We start from the raw sequence: 15,203 nt of genomic DNA on the forward strand, positions 1-15,203 counted from the left end.
TTTAATAATAAAAAACTTATATAAAATCAATATACAATTTATTTTTAAATTATATACAATAAATATATTTATCTAATAATCACTATATATAAATAAAAAAAATACCGAAACCGTATTGGCACGACACAATACGATACCGAAACTGTATCGTTCCGGTGTAGAACCGAAAGCTCAGCATGGGTCGAGATTTTAAACCTTGGCATATTCTACTTCTGAAGTTTAAATTCTAGGATAAAAAATTAAATTTCTATACTCATTGAACCTACTTAAATTACCTAAGTTAAGTTGGTCATCTAAACCTTCATTAAAAAGTTGATGAAAATATCTCTCCTACCGCTTTTTTATTTCTCCATCATTTACTAGTATCATATTGCATTCATCTTTAATACATCTTATTTGGATAAGATATTTTGTCTTCCTTTCTCTCACTTTAGCTATTCTATAATGTCTCATTCCCTTCTTTTGTATCTAATTTTCGATATAACCGTTAAAGAGTTTCATTCTTTGCCTCATTCGCTGCTTTCTTAGCCTTTTTCTTGGCTATTGTATATTTTTTTAGTTTTCCTCATTCTTACAAATATATATTTATAAGCTGTTCATTTTTTCTTCACTTTCACTTTCTCATTCCACTACAAAGATTCCTTATTTAGTAGTGTATGCCGCTTTAACTCACCGAGTATACTCTTGGCTATTATTTTCAACTTTGATATCATCTTATCCTATGTCATATTAAAGTAACTGTATTTTTACCTAATGCTTGTACTTATACCTTCTATGTCTTGTTTTCCATCCTTTAAATTCTACCACTTAATTCTACGAGTCATGTGTATTTTTCTTCTATTGATACTATTCTTGAGGCGTATATCCAACAATACTAACTTATGTTGGTAGCTAAGCTTTCTCTAGAGATGACTTGTAATATTTAAAAAATCTTTCTATCCCTCTTCCTAACCATAAGAAAGTCAATGAGCAATTTATTATTCTCACTTTTGAACGTAATCAAGTGTTCTTCTCTTTTCTTAAAAAACGTATTAGCTAGTATAAGGTCATATGCTATCACAAAATTCAATATATTTTTCTCTTCTTCATTTCTTGTTCCAAACACATAACCCCCATGCACTCTCTTATATTTCTTATTTTTCACTTCGTCATGCCTATTTAGATTGACTCCTATTAAAATTATTTCATTTCGTGGAATGTTTTGTAATACTTTATTTAGGTCGTCCTAAAATCTTAATTTGGTATCTTCATCTAATCCTACTTGAGGTGTATATGTGTTAATTACGTTCATAGTTTCTTTCGTCACTACTATCTTAAGAACTATAATTCTATACTTCTTTCTAACTACTCTTACAACTTCATCTTTTAATGAATTATCTATAACAATGGCCACTCCATTTCTTGTTTTACTATTCCCTGTTACTATAACTTAAAACCCGAGTTCTCTAATATTTTTCTCTTCACGCCTATCCATTTTGTCTCTTATACACACAAAATACTAATTCTTCTCTTAATCATCATATCTACTACTTTCATTGTTTTACCCGTGAGGAATCCTATGTTCCATGTTTCAAATCTAGACTATTAATTTTTTAATAATATTTGTTCTTATCTAACCTATGATGTAGAACTCTTGCCTATTTAACATTACACCCAAGTTCTCATGGAGATGTAGCAGACCCTGCAACGCGAACTCTTATATTTTTAGGCACTACACCCAAGTTCTGGAGAAGTAGTAGTCTTTGTTGAATCGTTACAGTCGGACCCTACAACGCGTTCCTTATGGGGAACATTCTAGCATTAGTACAATAGTTTAATGAATCCATTCATTAAACATTTGTCTTAGTTTAACGTTGGCTGACATTGTATCACCTTGAAAAATCCACTAATCCACACAATTAAATGAGAAAATGAGGTAGTCTCTAGAAGACTATTACCTCAAAGAGCTTCAAATATGAGACAATGAGGTAGTCTCTGATCCTGTCCGAACTATGAGTTGATGAAAGCTGGGGACGTGGCGCTCTCTGCTGGCTCCGCGTAGACGCAGGGATGACGTGGACCTTCGGCGAACCTGCAACAAAGTCGGGCCGGGAAGGGGTTCCCGGCGACGACCCTCCGACGCTCAAGTCAGGCGAGAAGAGAGCTGAAGCAAAATAAGGAGAACTGTAGTTACAGTATATTTGGTTGCATCCCTTCGTCGAAGTCGGGGGGTCCTTATATAGGCCCCCGTGAGCGCTTCCCCAAGCATACCTTAAAATGGATGTATCAAAAAAGCACGCCTGACGTCATACTGCAACCGTCCGAACATATCTCTGACACGACAGTGGAAACTTCCACCGTACGATTTTCTGTCTGGTCCAATCGCTGACCATGCTGTTTGTCGGCGGCACATATTGTAGGTCCCTTTGGAGGCCGGCAAGGGGGGAGGGGTGAATTGCCCTACAAAATAAAACAAAAAACCCTTCTCGGATATTCAACTAACTTAAAAGAACTTGTAATTAAAAAGGCAGAGACTAATTAAAATTACTTGGTTTGCAATCAGAGGATTGCTAATCCAAGGCAAAGAAGGCGCACTAATTGATTCTCCTCTAGGCGGAGTAGCCTCTTACAGCGTTGAAAGCACAGAAAGAAATAACACAAATGAAAGCACTGGATTACAAGTAGTTGTTCTTAATTAATGCTTCGGACCACGGCTATATTTATAGTCTTGGTCCGCACTGAAGGGTTCCGGCGCACTGGGGATAAATTTTATGACCGGATCGAGTCAAACTCGATCCGAACGTTGGGGATAAAGTTTCGCCGGCTCCGGCGCCGGAGCCCTAAGGTCAACATAGGTCGACTTTTTCGACTCGGCTCACTGCCTCGATCCATTTCATCTCGGTCCGGTCCATTGCTTGGGTGATCTCGGGGCTCACCCAACCCAGCCTTCTCCTCGAGTGCCTTCCTCCCCGGCTCAAGTCCTTCTCGTCCGGTGTACTCTTCCATGGCCACCTGCCCTGACGCACCGAGTCGGCCTCTCCCGTCGTCCTTCTACCGATCTTCCCTCGATTTCTGTGTTCCCAAGCTCCTGCACACTTAAGACCTACCTTAACTTGTTTGATCACATCAAAACACCCTGGGTTCCACAATCTCCTCACGCGAGCAACCCAAGTTGCAGAAAAACAGATGCAATAAAAACAATTTATTTGCAATTAAATCCAAAGATATTTCAAAAAAAATTTATATACCTCCCCCTAGATTTAACATTCTTCTCCCCCTTTGATCACATTAAAAATAGGGGTTCTTTAAACAAGTCTAAGGTAAACAAGATTTTAAGTGAATTTTAAAAAAAAATTTCTAAGTCAATATTCAGAAAAATTTTTAAGCTATTCTTCATAAAAGATTTCTAAGGCAATTTTCAAAGAAAAAGTGTATAAGACAATATTCATAGAAAAATTTCTAAGTTAAAAAAATATCTAAGTCAATAATTTTCAGAAATTTTCTAAGTCAATTAAAAAAAATTATTTTCCAAAAAAATTATTATTATTATTATTATTTTTAATTATAAATTAATTTTAAATATTTTCTAACACAAATTGAATAACTCTTTTAAAACATTAGGTAAATTAAATTAATGCTTTTTCAGTTAGTCAATTAAACTTTTCATTTCGATATTTGGCTTCCAGGTCGTGGCGAGGCACTAAGCCTTCTTGGTTATTGGAGCAACAACCACTTCCTTAGCCAAAGCCTCATAATGAAATTAGTCGTTTAATTTCCTTGCTGAAAATGCTAAGTCTAAATTTAAATTAAACAGGTTTTTGGAACCCAGTAGAGGTCCCTACCTACAGGGTTAACCAAGTATTTCCTATGTACATAGATTTTTTATATATTTCTAATTTGACTTTGATGAAATCTATAATACCAATTTAAACCTCTATAATTTCTAAAAGTAGAAATATTTGAACTTTTATATTTTTTCAATCTTTCTATTTCTTCTTTTAGTTTTTCATTTTCAATTTTCAATTTATCAAAATCCTCTATAAGACATGATTTTGCTAAAATTCTTGTTTCAAAATTTTCATCTTTTAATTTGATATTTTCATTTTCTAATTTATACATGGATTTAGTCATTGCCTTAATCCCAGAATAAAGTTGATCAGGGGGTAAAAGGCATACCTCACTTACCATACCGGACTTGAAGCCCGACTCTCCCCTTGCTTCGAGGTCGCCCCTTCATCGATGCTAGGTTCCGACGAGCTTTTCAGCAGTGCTATCCCGAGATATTCTTGAGCTTCCGATTCGGATGAAGAAGTGTCGTCCCAAGTTGCTTTTAGGTGTGTTTCTTGGGTGTCTTCATTTTGACCTTCTTGAGTTCTGGGCGCCTTCCCTTAGTGTCCCTCCTTCCGACACCGGTAGCACCGCACCTTTCTTCTACCTTTTTATTCTTGTTTTGCATTTTAAATTTATTAGATCTAAAAACTTTTAAAGTTTCTTACCACGACGCTTCGATCGTCTTGAGTCCGACTCGGTTCATCCTTATCGTTGTCACCATAGTCTTGGTGTCCTTCGATATCTCTGCACATCTAGTTTCGTGTAATTCAAGGGTAGAAACAACTCTCTAAGGTACTTACCTTCGGTCTTTGAGATGTAGTAAGCATCGACGATTGATGTCCATTCCGGAGTTCTTGGAAACGCGTTAAGTGCGTAGCGTATAGTGTTCCGGTTTGTTACCGTTTCACCAAGATTTTCGAGACCAGTAACTAGTTCTTTTGCATGTAGACCGGCCACTTTCTCACCTTTCTCCGCATTGATGTTCATTTGTTGAGGATGTCCCTTCTCATGAGCTTTGCTTGACGTGCCTTCGTGGAGTTCCGTGAACTTCTCCCAAAGTTCTTTAGCAGATAAGTAGTTTCTGATGCGGTTGACCTTTCCGCACGACTGTTTGCTACTGACTCATTCCGCTCCTTCTTTGTCCAATCGCTCTTCTTTTCTTTTCCATCTTTATCTATCGAGCTACAAAACCATATTTCATAATAAATCGAATTTCAAAATCTGTTTTTAGTACGCTTCCAGTCTGCGAAGTTCCCTCGAATTTTGGTGAGACGATACTTGGTCCGGCCATCTTGTTGCTTGATCGGTGGTTAGTCCTCCCCGCCTTGCTCGATACCACCAGAGGTCCCTTCGAGGCCGACAAGAGGGAGGGTGTGCCCTACAAAATAAAACCAAAACCCTTCTCGGATATTCAACTAACTTAAAAGAACTTGTAATTAAAAAGAGGCTAATTAAACCAGAAAATGACACAGAGGAATTACTTGGTTTGCAATCACCAAGGCAAAGAAGACGACTAATTGATTCTCCTCTGGGCGGAGTAGCCTCTTACAGCGTTGAAAGCACGTAAAGAAATAACACAAATGAAAGCACTGGATTACAAGTAGTTCGTTTTAATTAATGATTTCGGACCAAGGCTATATTTATAGTCTTGGTCCGGCCACCTGAAGGGTTCCGGTGGGGATAAATTTTATCCCCCACGGTCGGATCGAGTCAAAACTCGATCCGCTGAAAAGTCGATTATGCGCCGGGGTTCCGGCGTTCGGGCGCCGGAATGGTTCGCGCCGGAATGGTTCCGGCGCCGGAGCCCTAAGGTCAACATAGGTTGACTTTTCGACTCCGGTTCAGTTCTTCTCCTTTGGCTCTTTCGTTGCTCCGTTTGCTTGGGTGATCTCGGCCTTCGAATAGGGCTCCGAACTCATGTTCCGCCTTCTCCTCGAGCAACCTTCCTTCCTGGTCTCTCGTCCGCCACGCTCTTCCGCCGGTGTACTCTTCCGCGGTCACCTCGTCCCTCGGACGCACCGAGCCCGTCGGCTCTCTCCCCGTGCCGTCCTTCTCGTTAGCCACGTCTTCCGCTCGACTTCCTGTGTTCCTAAGCTCCTGCACACTTAGACACAAGGGTTGAACAACGCAGGACCTACCTTAACTTGTTTGATCACATCAAAACACCTCGGGGTTCCAACACATATCTCGAGAAGGATATCTCTGGCCGTCCCCTTTGTACTCTTCTGCACCAGCATGGTCGGCGGCACATATCTCGAGAAGGATATTTCTGCCCGTCCCCTTTGTACTCTTCTGCACCTTCTGTCTTTTATCGAGCCGAGCGGGAGAGCCGCTCAGCCATACTGGTCGAGCCGAGCGGGACCGCGCCTCGGCCATACTGGTCGTCCGGGGGGGACGCACGCGGGGCCGAGCGAGTGGGCCGCTCGGTCATATGCTCGGGTGAATAGCGCCTATGTTGGCTTACGACCCAGCTGAGCGTCCGCTCAACTGCCGTATGTGGATTCCTTAGCGTTGAAAACTCGAACCTTAGCCGAGTTATCTCCCTGTCGACCTAGCCTTCTGCCCCGATCGGCCAGGTGGCCTCCCGCTCGGCTCACCTTTTACGTCGATCGTCTCGACCTTGACCTCCACGTGTCATTAACCTCTGTCCGTACGGGACCCCTCCTTTGCTACCGGATCAGTCTCTAATCCCCTCATGCACCACTATCACCAAGCCTAGGGAAAGATTAAATCATTGATTGCTTTCCCTCCCTTTTTATTGTTGCCTACACCTCATAATGTCATTGTTGGCCCTTATGTCCTTGGGAGAGCCACACCCATCTTTTGTTGCCTAGCATTTAGGACATCACTGTGACTTAACCTCGCACATTAATTTTAGGTGGGTTGAAAGTAAGAATTTTGTGTTTAATGTGTTTTCCTTTTGTTGCCTTGCATCTAGGGCATAGTGGTGACCTAACCTCGACCTTGCATGCCAATTTCAAGCGGGTTGAAAGTAACAATTTAGTGTGTTTGGCTTGTTATTTGGGTTCCATTAGCTCAGGTGTTTCGTATAATTAAAATACCTACTCTAGTTCATTGACTGAGGAAAATTGTGGAATAGACATTTGATTTGATTAAATTTATGTTTCAAGGTTGTTCTTGTATTCTTGTATTTACATTATGGTATTTGGATTAAGATAAACAAATAATATTTGGGTGTTAGTAGTGGATGCTGAGTTTGGATTATAATGAGGTAGTTGGATCATCATAAGAACTATCAACCTTGAATTTTTAATTCTTAGATTTTATATTATTATCATATTTAATTCATCTCGAACTTATTTTTAAATTGTTTATATTCTAGTATTCGTAGATGCTCATTCGAGGGAAGAACATTGCCTTCTAGATCCTTAATTTGTTTGACACTAGGTTTGATTTTACTTGATGGACTTCTAATTTTGTTCATTTGTCATTTTGTTATTTTATATCTTCATTGTATTCTCATTTAACAAAAGAAATGAATATACGTAGATATTTTTTTCAGCACTTCTTGTTCATCTTGAATTATTTATTGCTGTTTACCTTTTATTGAACTTTGATACCTCCAAGCAAGTGGAATGACACCCTAGGTCATGACAAATGATGCTAATTTTCATTGATAAATTCGACAAGCATTATAGATTAAGTCAAGCTATAGTTACTTTTAAGTCAAGCTATAGTTGCATACACATTAAGAAGTGTGAGCTATTTTTTAGCATTGAACTTAGTATATAAAGGAAATGATTGAAGATGTAATCTCTCTACTATACAAAATGCTTTCCTCTTTTTTTTCACCAAGACAATAACACTGACTAATATTGAAGATAGGTACCTGGCTACAATCAATGTCTGATTTTTTACAACATGAAGACGAGAATTCACAAAGAGAGAAGCTGATTTTAGCAAGTCTAATTTCCAGAAAAGTGATTCCATTGGCAAAATATCAACCAGAAACTGCCAAACAAAGTAGAATTATATGTCAGTTAGTTGTGTACTACACCAGATTTCTGATAGTAGAATTGTAACACTGAACAGAAACAATAAACACCTGTAACAACAGATATTAAGTCATTTTGCATAATGTTACTAAGCAGTGTGCTATTAGTGCAGTTTTAATTTGTTATTTACTTTGTTCACAATTTTTTCCTCCATATTACTTGTCATGCATTTTAGGATTGTATATGCTTTCCTTTAGTTAAAAGTGTTCTAAATGACTCAGTAATGATATTACTAGTGCAACGTTACATAGTACTCAAGGGGGGAAAAAAATGTATAAGACAGGTTTCACTGCATTTGAAATTATAGTAAGCACTCACAGAAAGGCCATCAAAAATTTTGTTGAGGTTCTCTGGTAACCCCCCAAAAATTTGATGAATAGCATTTTCTTTCACATGAGCATCCATACCTGAACCTAGAACATACGAAATTTTAAGTATGATACACATGGAAGAAAACTTCAAGGTTAAGCATCATTATTTATTTTAGACCACTAATTTGATGGCAGTGATAAAGCATATTATTGCAAGCTTATTCAGGCAAATGTCCTAATAGCAATAGATTCTTGTATAATCAAATAAGAAATTATTAAAAAATTAGAATGAATTGTATTCATTTTTGGCTGAAAGAAAGAATAATTTTAGTTTTTACATTCCAATATTTCACCAGACAATACTTTGATTGAAGATGCCATATTGAGGTATTTTACTAGCAAAAAATAGTGATGAGCATCATGTTCATAAGATTATCTTGTTTACGGAATGACTTTACATGTGTATAATAGACAATCTTATCACTATCAAAAGTTGAGTTGATAAAAGTAGATAATAAATAAACTTTGCAGTGGATCAACCCAAGGATTGAAATCATGTGCCGAGCCGATCGAAACAGGTGAAATATTTCGTTCCGTCGGCCAACCAGCACCTGTACAACTCGACACCAAGCCTAGTGGCCGCAAAAGAGGCGTCACACAACCCCCACGACCATAGTCGCACACGCCAGAGGAGTTGCACGACCCCTACGACCGTGTCGAGGTCGCGCTGTCAAGTTTTTAATTAAAACTGAGAGTTTTTTTAAATTAAACTGAACTAAATTTAATTATCTCAATCAATTCCTAGCTATGATAGGGATAATCTAACAAGACTTAATTACACCTTAATAAAATTATCTAATTAATTATATATTTTATTTATTTTAATTCTAAAAATATATAATAAAATTTTTATTTATTTATCTCCTAGCTATGTCATTATTTTTTTTAATGGATTCAATCAATCCCTAACTTAAATAAATTGCCAAACATATTTTTTAAAATCCTAATCGATTTATCCATTAAAATATATAAAAATTTATTTAAAATTCTAAAAAATTCTAATAACATTTTATATAATCCTAAAATCCTCCGCGGGGGCTACGGTGCTGTGATGGCCTTCGGTAATTGCAGTAGTGATTTTTTGGGGGGGGGGGGGGGGGGGGGGTTTAGTTAATATATACGTATTTTTTATAAATAAACTATTATTAATAATAGTTATAAGATATTAAAAATTATTTCAAATTTTTAAATAATTTTAAATTTTAATAAATATTTTTTCAATAATTTAAAATTTTAAAATAATTGTAAAATTAAATATAAATTTAAATGATCTAAAATTTTTATAAAATATAATTCTTAAACATTTCAAATAAATTTTTTAAAATAAATTTAAGACAAAAAAAATTCTTGTCGAAGGTAGGCACACACAATTAGAAAAGGAGGTCATAGTGGCTATGACTACAAGAATGGATATGTAGTCATTGGAAAATGGAGTTTTGACTAGCTGCAATTACGGATTTATTTACAACATCTATTGATGTAGTGAATACACCCAATAAAATAAATACTCACAGCTAGTAATCATGTAACATGTAGAATATTATTGTCTTTACACGATTAAACTCATTTATTTTAATGCTCCAATTAAGCTGGAGCATAAATATTTTTCTTTCCTAACTTGTCAACCAAAGATCAAACTAGTAAATTGAATAAACGTGGTATATTCTTCGGAAAAAATGTATATCGTGTTGATCTTCTTAGGCATAATAACATTAAACTAGCAGTAAACTTTAATATATTTAATGACATAATATATTGGATTCCTTTGGCCTGATATGGGGAAAATTATTAGGATTTCCTCACCATTTGATAGTTCAACTATTTACAACTAAGCACTCTACACCACCCCACTTAGGCTGCTTGAAATTTTGTGAATCCTAACTTGTTATAATTATATTTAATTATTGAATCTCTCCAAAACTTGGTCAATAAGTCAAGACAGATAATCATTGGAGCTTGTAAACAAGGTGATAATCTCCTTGGATTGCACCTTCTCCTTTACTAAGTGTCAACCAATTTCTCTCTCTCTCTCTCTCTCTATATATATATATATATATATATATATTCCTTCCATGGAATATTAGATTGAAAGTAATTATCACAATATAAATTCATTGGCTCAATGGAGGCATTGTCTAACTCAATCATCAATTTATTATTCCAAAATAAGCTACACATAGCTAGGCACTTAGCTTTGCATTATGTCTCTGCACTTGATTTAACCACTGGATATTGCTTCTTGATCTTCCAAATTATGAGATTGTTCTTGTTCCAAAAGAATGCAATAGTCCAACATGGACTGTCTATCTATAGAAGATCTACTCAATTCGCACCTACGATAGTGGTCATGATTATTATAAGGTTTTCCCCATAAGGATTATTATGAATTGCAACATTCTTACAATTTCCTTCCACTTATCATGACATGAACTAATGTAAAGCAGAGTTAGGTTGTTATGATCTAACAATCCTTGCTTCTTGTATAGTTTAGCATTAAAATATAGACAATAGAGCATAAACGTGGATCTATGTCAATATGGATTTTTTTTTCTGTTGTCGATGTCACCCTACAATGATACCTACCAATCTTACAACTTTGTCTTTAATTTCCATAATGTCCATTCCCAATATGTTTTCATATATTATGATCCAGCTGTATAAGGGGGCGCTCCACCCGAGGAAGGTCAATGACATGTGGATGGTCAAAGGTCAAGGCGGTCAAAGTCCCAGGAGCTCGCCCGGGAGGGCCACTCACTTCCCCGATCGGATAGAGGGAGTACCTAGCACGACACTACTATAGCTCGGACTAATCCCGAGCTTCCGATGCCCAAATGCCTCAGGCATGTAGCAAGGATATCCGCCGAGCGGCCGTTCTGCTAGGCGGGAGAGCAGACGTATCCCCGGCTGCGTAGCCGGGACATACGCTCTGACAAGGTGCTTAACAGAACATAGCCGAGACAGCAGCCGGGCGGCCCAATGGACATCAGAGCCGAGCGGACATCACGCTCAGCTCGGTCATGTTGACAAATAGCAGCAGGATGGCCGAGCGGCTCCCCCGCTCGGCTCGGAAAAGGTCAAAGGGAGCAGTTGGCAATATCTGCTTAGGGAACAGTGTAGCTGACAGGCGTCATGGTTGGCAGCGTGGTCAGACAGAGAATCGTACGGTGGAAGCTTCCACTGTGACGTTAGGGATATGCTCGTACTATTGAGGTATGACGTTAGACATGCTTTTCTGACACGACCATTACAGGTATGCTTTGAGAAGCGTGCACACCTCGGGGAGTGTGCACGCACCTCTAGGGAGCCCTATATAAGGACCCCCATACTCCGACGGAGGTATGTTTATCTTGTACTGTAGCTACAGTTCTCGCTGCCTTGCTTTACTTCTTTCCGCCGGAGATTTGACTTGAGCGTTGGAGGGCCATCACCGGGGAACTCCTCCCCGGCTCGGCATTGTGTTTGCAGGTCCCCGGCATCAGAGGATCTACACCCGGAGTCTTCGACCAGTCGACAGGAGCGCCACATCCCCAGCATCCATCGGCTCAGCTCTCGGACAGGATCATATTACATCATTAATCTCCAGTGTACAAGTACTTCTTTCTTTTAACTTTTTATGCCTACCCATTAACAATCAAATTTATCCTCCAATTTTTCAACCCATTTCTCTCTATGCCCCTTTCTCTATTTCTTCTTTCTTTCTGTTTTTCCTCTTCTTGCACTCAATCCTAACACAGTTCTAGCAATGAGCATTTTCTCAAAGGGCACAGTTCCAATTGAGTGATTTGGCCACAAACCTGTAATCAAACGAAAGGAATTGGAGATAGTAGCATGGAGAGGTTCTGGCAGTACTCTCAAGAAAGTTGTGAATGAATGAAGCTGAGACAATGATTGAAGCTGAGACTTGGAGAAGGATGTAGCTGCAGAATGGACAGATCAGAAAGAAATGCAAGAGCTTCATTGTTCAGCAGAACTATTGATTAGCTAAGTTGTAAAGAGCTGCAGAACCTGGATTGGCTAAAATCAATATCAAATCAACATTTTGGTTGCGTGCAGCAACAGCAAGAGCAACACATGCACCAATAGATTCGCCAACAAGATAAATTGGTTTCCCCTTTATGTAAGACTCTTCAGATTTGATTGTTCTTTCCACTAATTCAACAAGACCTGCACAGAGAGAAAGCTAATGGGAAAAGAATAAATAGATAATAAGCTATTTCAGCATACACAAGATATAAGTGTTTAAATATCCACCACTGCAATCTTAAGTAGCTCTAATACATAATGCTCAGAGAAAAATAATTGAATATGTTAAACATATCTATGAACATTTCTAAATGAAGAGAAACACCTAATATTTGTAGTTATATGGTGACACTATACCAGATGATATATTGCAGGCATATCTAGGGTAGCAAATGGGAATAAAGTGGAACATATGAGCCCTTTAACATTCTAATTAATCGTTGTTTCTGTCCAGGTTTCAATATTTAAGCAAATTGGTTGTATTGATTGGCAAAAACCTGATAACTTGGCACTATATATTCCTTTTCTCATAAAATAATGAAGCACTTGAATTTAGTTTAGCGATCATGATAGAAAACTGATGTCACACATCATATTCAAACAGAACAATTAAAAATCAAATGAATCATTTAAAGAATGCAAAAGGCCAATATATAGAGGAACAGAAACACAGAGAGATGAAGATGCATCTGAAAAGAAAAGGGTGGAATAATATCTCATTACTATATAAGATCACGCTAAAATAAATTTATGTACTGTAAATTAACAGAATAAAAATATTCCGAAACAAACTACTTCCAACTTTTTAATTGTGTTTGTTATATGGAAAACATCTCAAATAAATGAGCCAGATGTGCCCATGAATACTTATGCATTTAAAACTAAGTGTTTTCAAGTTTTGGCATAATATACCATCAAACCACTGCAAGAGCATACGCCATGCTAACTACATATTGAAACTTCGCTCAACCCAATATTATAACAAAGAGTTTCAGAAAGTGAGGAAAGACCCACAGGAACCAAGGCCAGCAGTAACCAAATTTGTGAGCATAGAAAAAAGCATGCTTTCCAAGCCCTAAGGTTTAGCCCAACATAGCAACTAGCATAGTCAGGATCAAAAATAGAACTGATCCCCCTTTTGTTGAGATAATGATTCATCAAGTATGCTTTCCGAATTTAGTTGCTTGCCTTGAGTAGACATGAAACTGAAAAATCAAAGTCCGAAACATTTGTGATAGACAAAGGACTTGGGAACGATCCACTTCAATATATATAGAGTGATTCATAAAACAATGATAAGTTGAAAATGGATACAGTTTATCTCTAACACTTTTTGCGGTTGTAAAATGTCTAAAGTTTGAAGATCAAGAAATAAAGGAGATTTTTGACAGGGAGGACCTGCAAAAGTTGTTCTGTCCATGACGGGAATATGCAAACACCAAATGTCGAATATCCTATAGGTAAAAGAATAAAATCGTTTGTCAGAATTATACACCAATTGCAAACAGGATAACTTTAGCCGTGAGCAAAAACCGTGGAAGTTCAAAACCTAAGGCAATGCTTACTTTCCCAGTCTCTCGTGATGCCGTATTAATCCTAGGCCAGTTCCATCAATACCTGGATTTTGTGTGTATCAGCAAGGACAAGGTAATAGGCTTTTAACCAATAACTCGAAGCACTGGTAAATTCTACAGATATTTAACGATGAAAAGATTTTTAAAAAAAAACAAGATCTGAATCAATCGCATAGCAAACCAGGCAAGTAAAGGAGCAAAGGCGAGTCCTTCCCGCGAGCTCCACACTCGATCGGCGACAACCAGCGGGGCGGGCCTCCATCCGGCCGTATAATCTCCCTGGACTGCTCGATGTAGTCTCTAAGATCGCGCGGCTTGATAGCGGAGTCGTCTAGGACCTTGCTGGCCACTGCGCCGCCGGATGTACGAAAAGTAACCTCCGCCCGTGAGGTACAGAGGAATCTTCGGCGCTGTGGCGGTGATAAGCGAAGTGGGAGCGGGACGGAAAGCGCCGCGGCAGCTGTCGCCATGGGAAGCGGTCTCACGGCCTTCCCAGCTTCCCGTGCGAATTACTCTTGTTTTTTCTCTCTTTTTGGACGTTCGGCGGGACGAAGCTAGAGAGAAGCGTGTGACTGACAGCACCAACTAGCTGTTAGACTGGATATGCACGTGAGTATTCAGCAATGGTCAAGAATTACTCGACAATAATTAATTAATTAAAAAGGCCTCCGTGTTTAATCTTTATTAAAAGAACATGCCAAATTTAAAATTTTTATATTATATATTTTATTATCATTAAATTATCTTATATTTTAGAATGTCTCGTATTTAAAAATATACTTATCTAAAGCTAAAAAACGGTTTTAATTAAATAATTTTAATCACTCTAAATATTTTAAATTTTTACATTATAATAATTTTAATTAAAATTGACTCCGTTATAATAAAAATATTAACAAATTTTATTTAAATTAAATCAATTTTAATTAAATTTAAATAGCTTTAACCAATAATAAAACAATTTTCATTATAATTACTTAATAATTTTAAGTATGCAACTCCACACCAACGCTAACACTAGAACATGCATACTTTTAAAATATAAAATACCCCTTTGTGCAACTATTTATTTTGTTGCCTATAAAGTTCATGTAAATTTAAATTTATACTTTTGTGCCTATAATATTTTTATTTTATAAAATTATAACTTTAATCTAAATAAGTTATTATTTATATATTTATAATATTTTTTTTGATTCTGAATTAAAAAAAAAAAACAACTAAGGATAAATATTGAGAACTGTAGATTCTTTGATTTTGTGCACAAACAAGGTGCTTTTGTTGAGTTTTGAGTTTAATTTAAATTATTTATTTATTTATTATAATGCATAAATGTATGTATTTAGTTTCACATTGCTAAGTAAAAAAAGGTTGGAAGGCCTTATATATGGAGTCATTCCATCCTTACT

At 37.3% G+C, this 15,203-nt stretch overlaps 1 protein-coding gene across 2 annotated transcripts in view; it reads right to left on the reverse strand.

Moving 5' to 3' along the window:
* Positions 1–14,371, reverse strand: part of LOC121979844 (acyltransferase-like protein At3g26840, chloroplastic) — a 35,763-nt gene extending 21,392 nt beyond the window's left edge. Inside the window, exons 1-7 of one of the 2 annotated variants that reach the window (XM_042531833.1) lie at positions 13,976–14,371; positions 13,786–13,837; positions 13,619–13,674; positions 12,203–12,361; positions 11,992–12,114; positions 8,145–8,233; positions 7,661–7,782 (exon numbers count right to left, since the gene is read on the reverse strand). In XM_042531833.1, the coding sequence (XP_042387767.1) occupies positions 7,661–7,782; positions 8,145–8,233; positions 11,992–12,114; positions 12,203–12,361; positions 13,619–13,674; positions 13,786–13,837; positions 13,976–14,264 (890 nt within the window). In that variant the 5' untranslated portion in view covers positions 14,265–14,371. Of the gene's footprint in view, positions 1–7,660; positions 7,783–8,144; positions 8,240–11,991; positions 12,115–12,202; positions 12,362–13,618; positions 13,675–13,785; positions 13,838–13,975 lie in introns of both variants that reach the window. The other variant, XM_042531832.1, reaches the window with a different exon arrangement.
* Between the last annotated feature and the right edge of the window lie 832 nt (positions 14,372–15,203).

This window comes from Zingiber officinale, chromosome 5A (genome assembly GCF_018446385.1).
Source record: "Zingiber officinale cultivar Zhangliang chromosome 5A, Zo_v1.1, whole genome shotgun sequence".
In the NCBI taxonomy this organism is placed as follows: domain Eukaryota; kingdom Viridiplantae; phylum Streptophyta; class Magnoliopsida; order Zingiberales; family Zingiberaceae; genus Zingiber; species Zingiber officinale.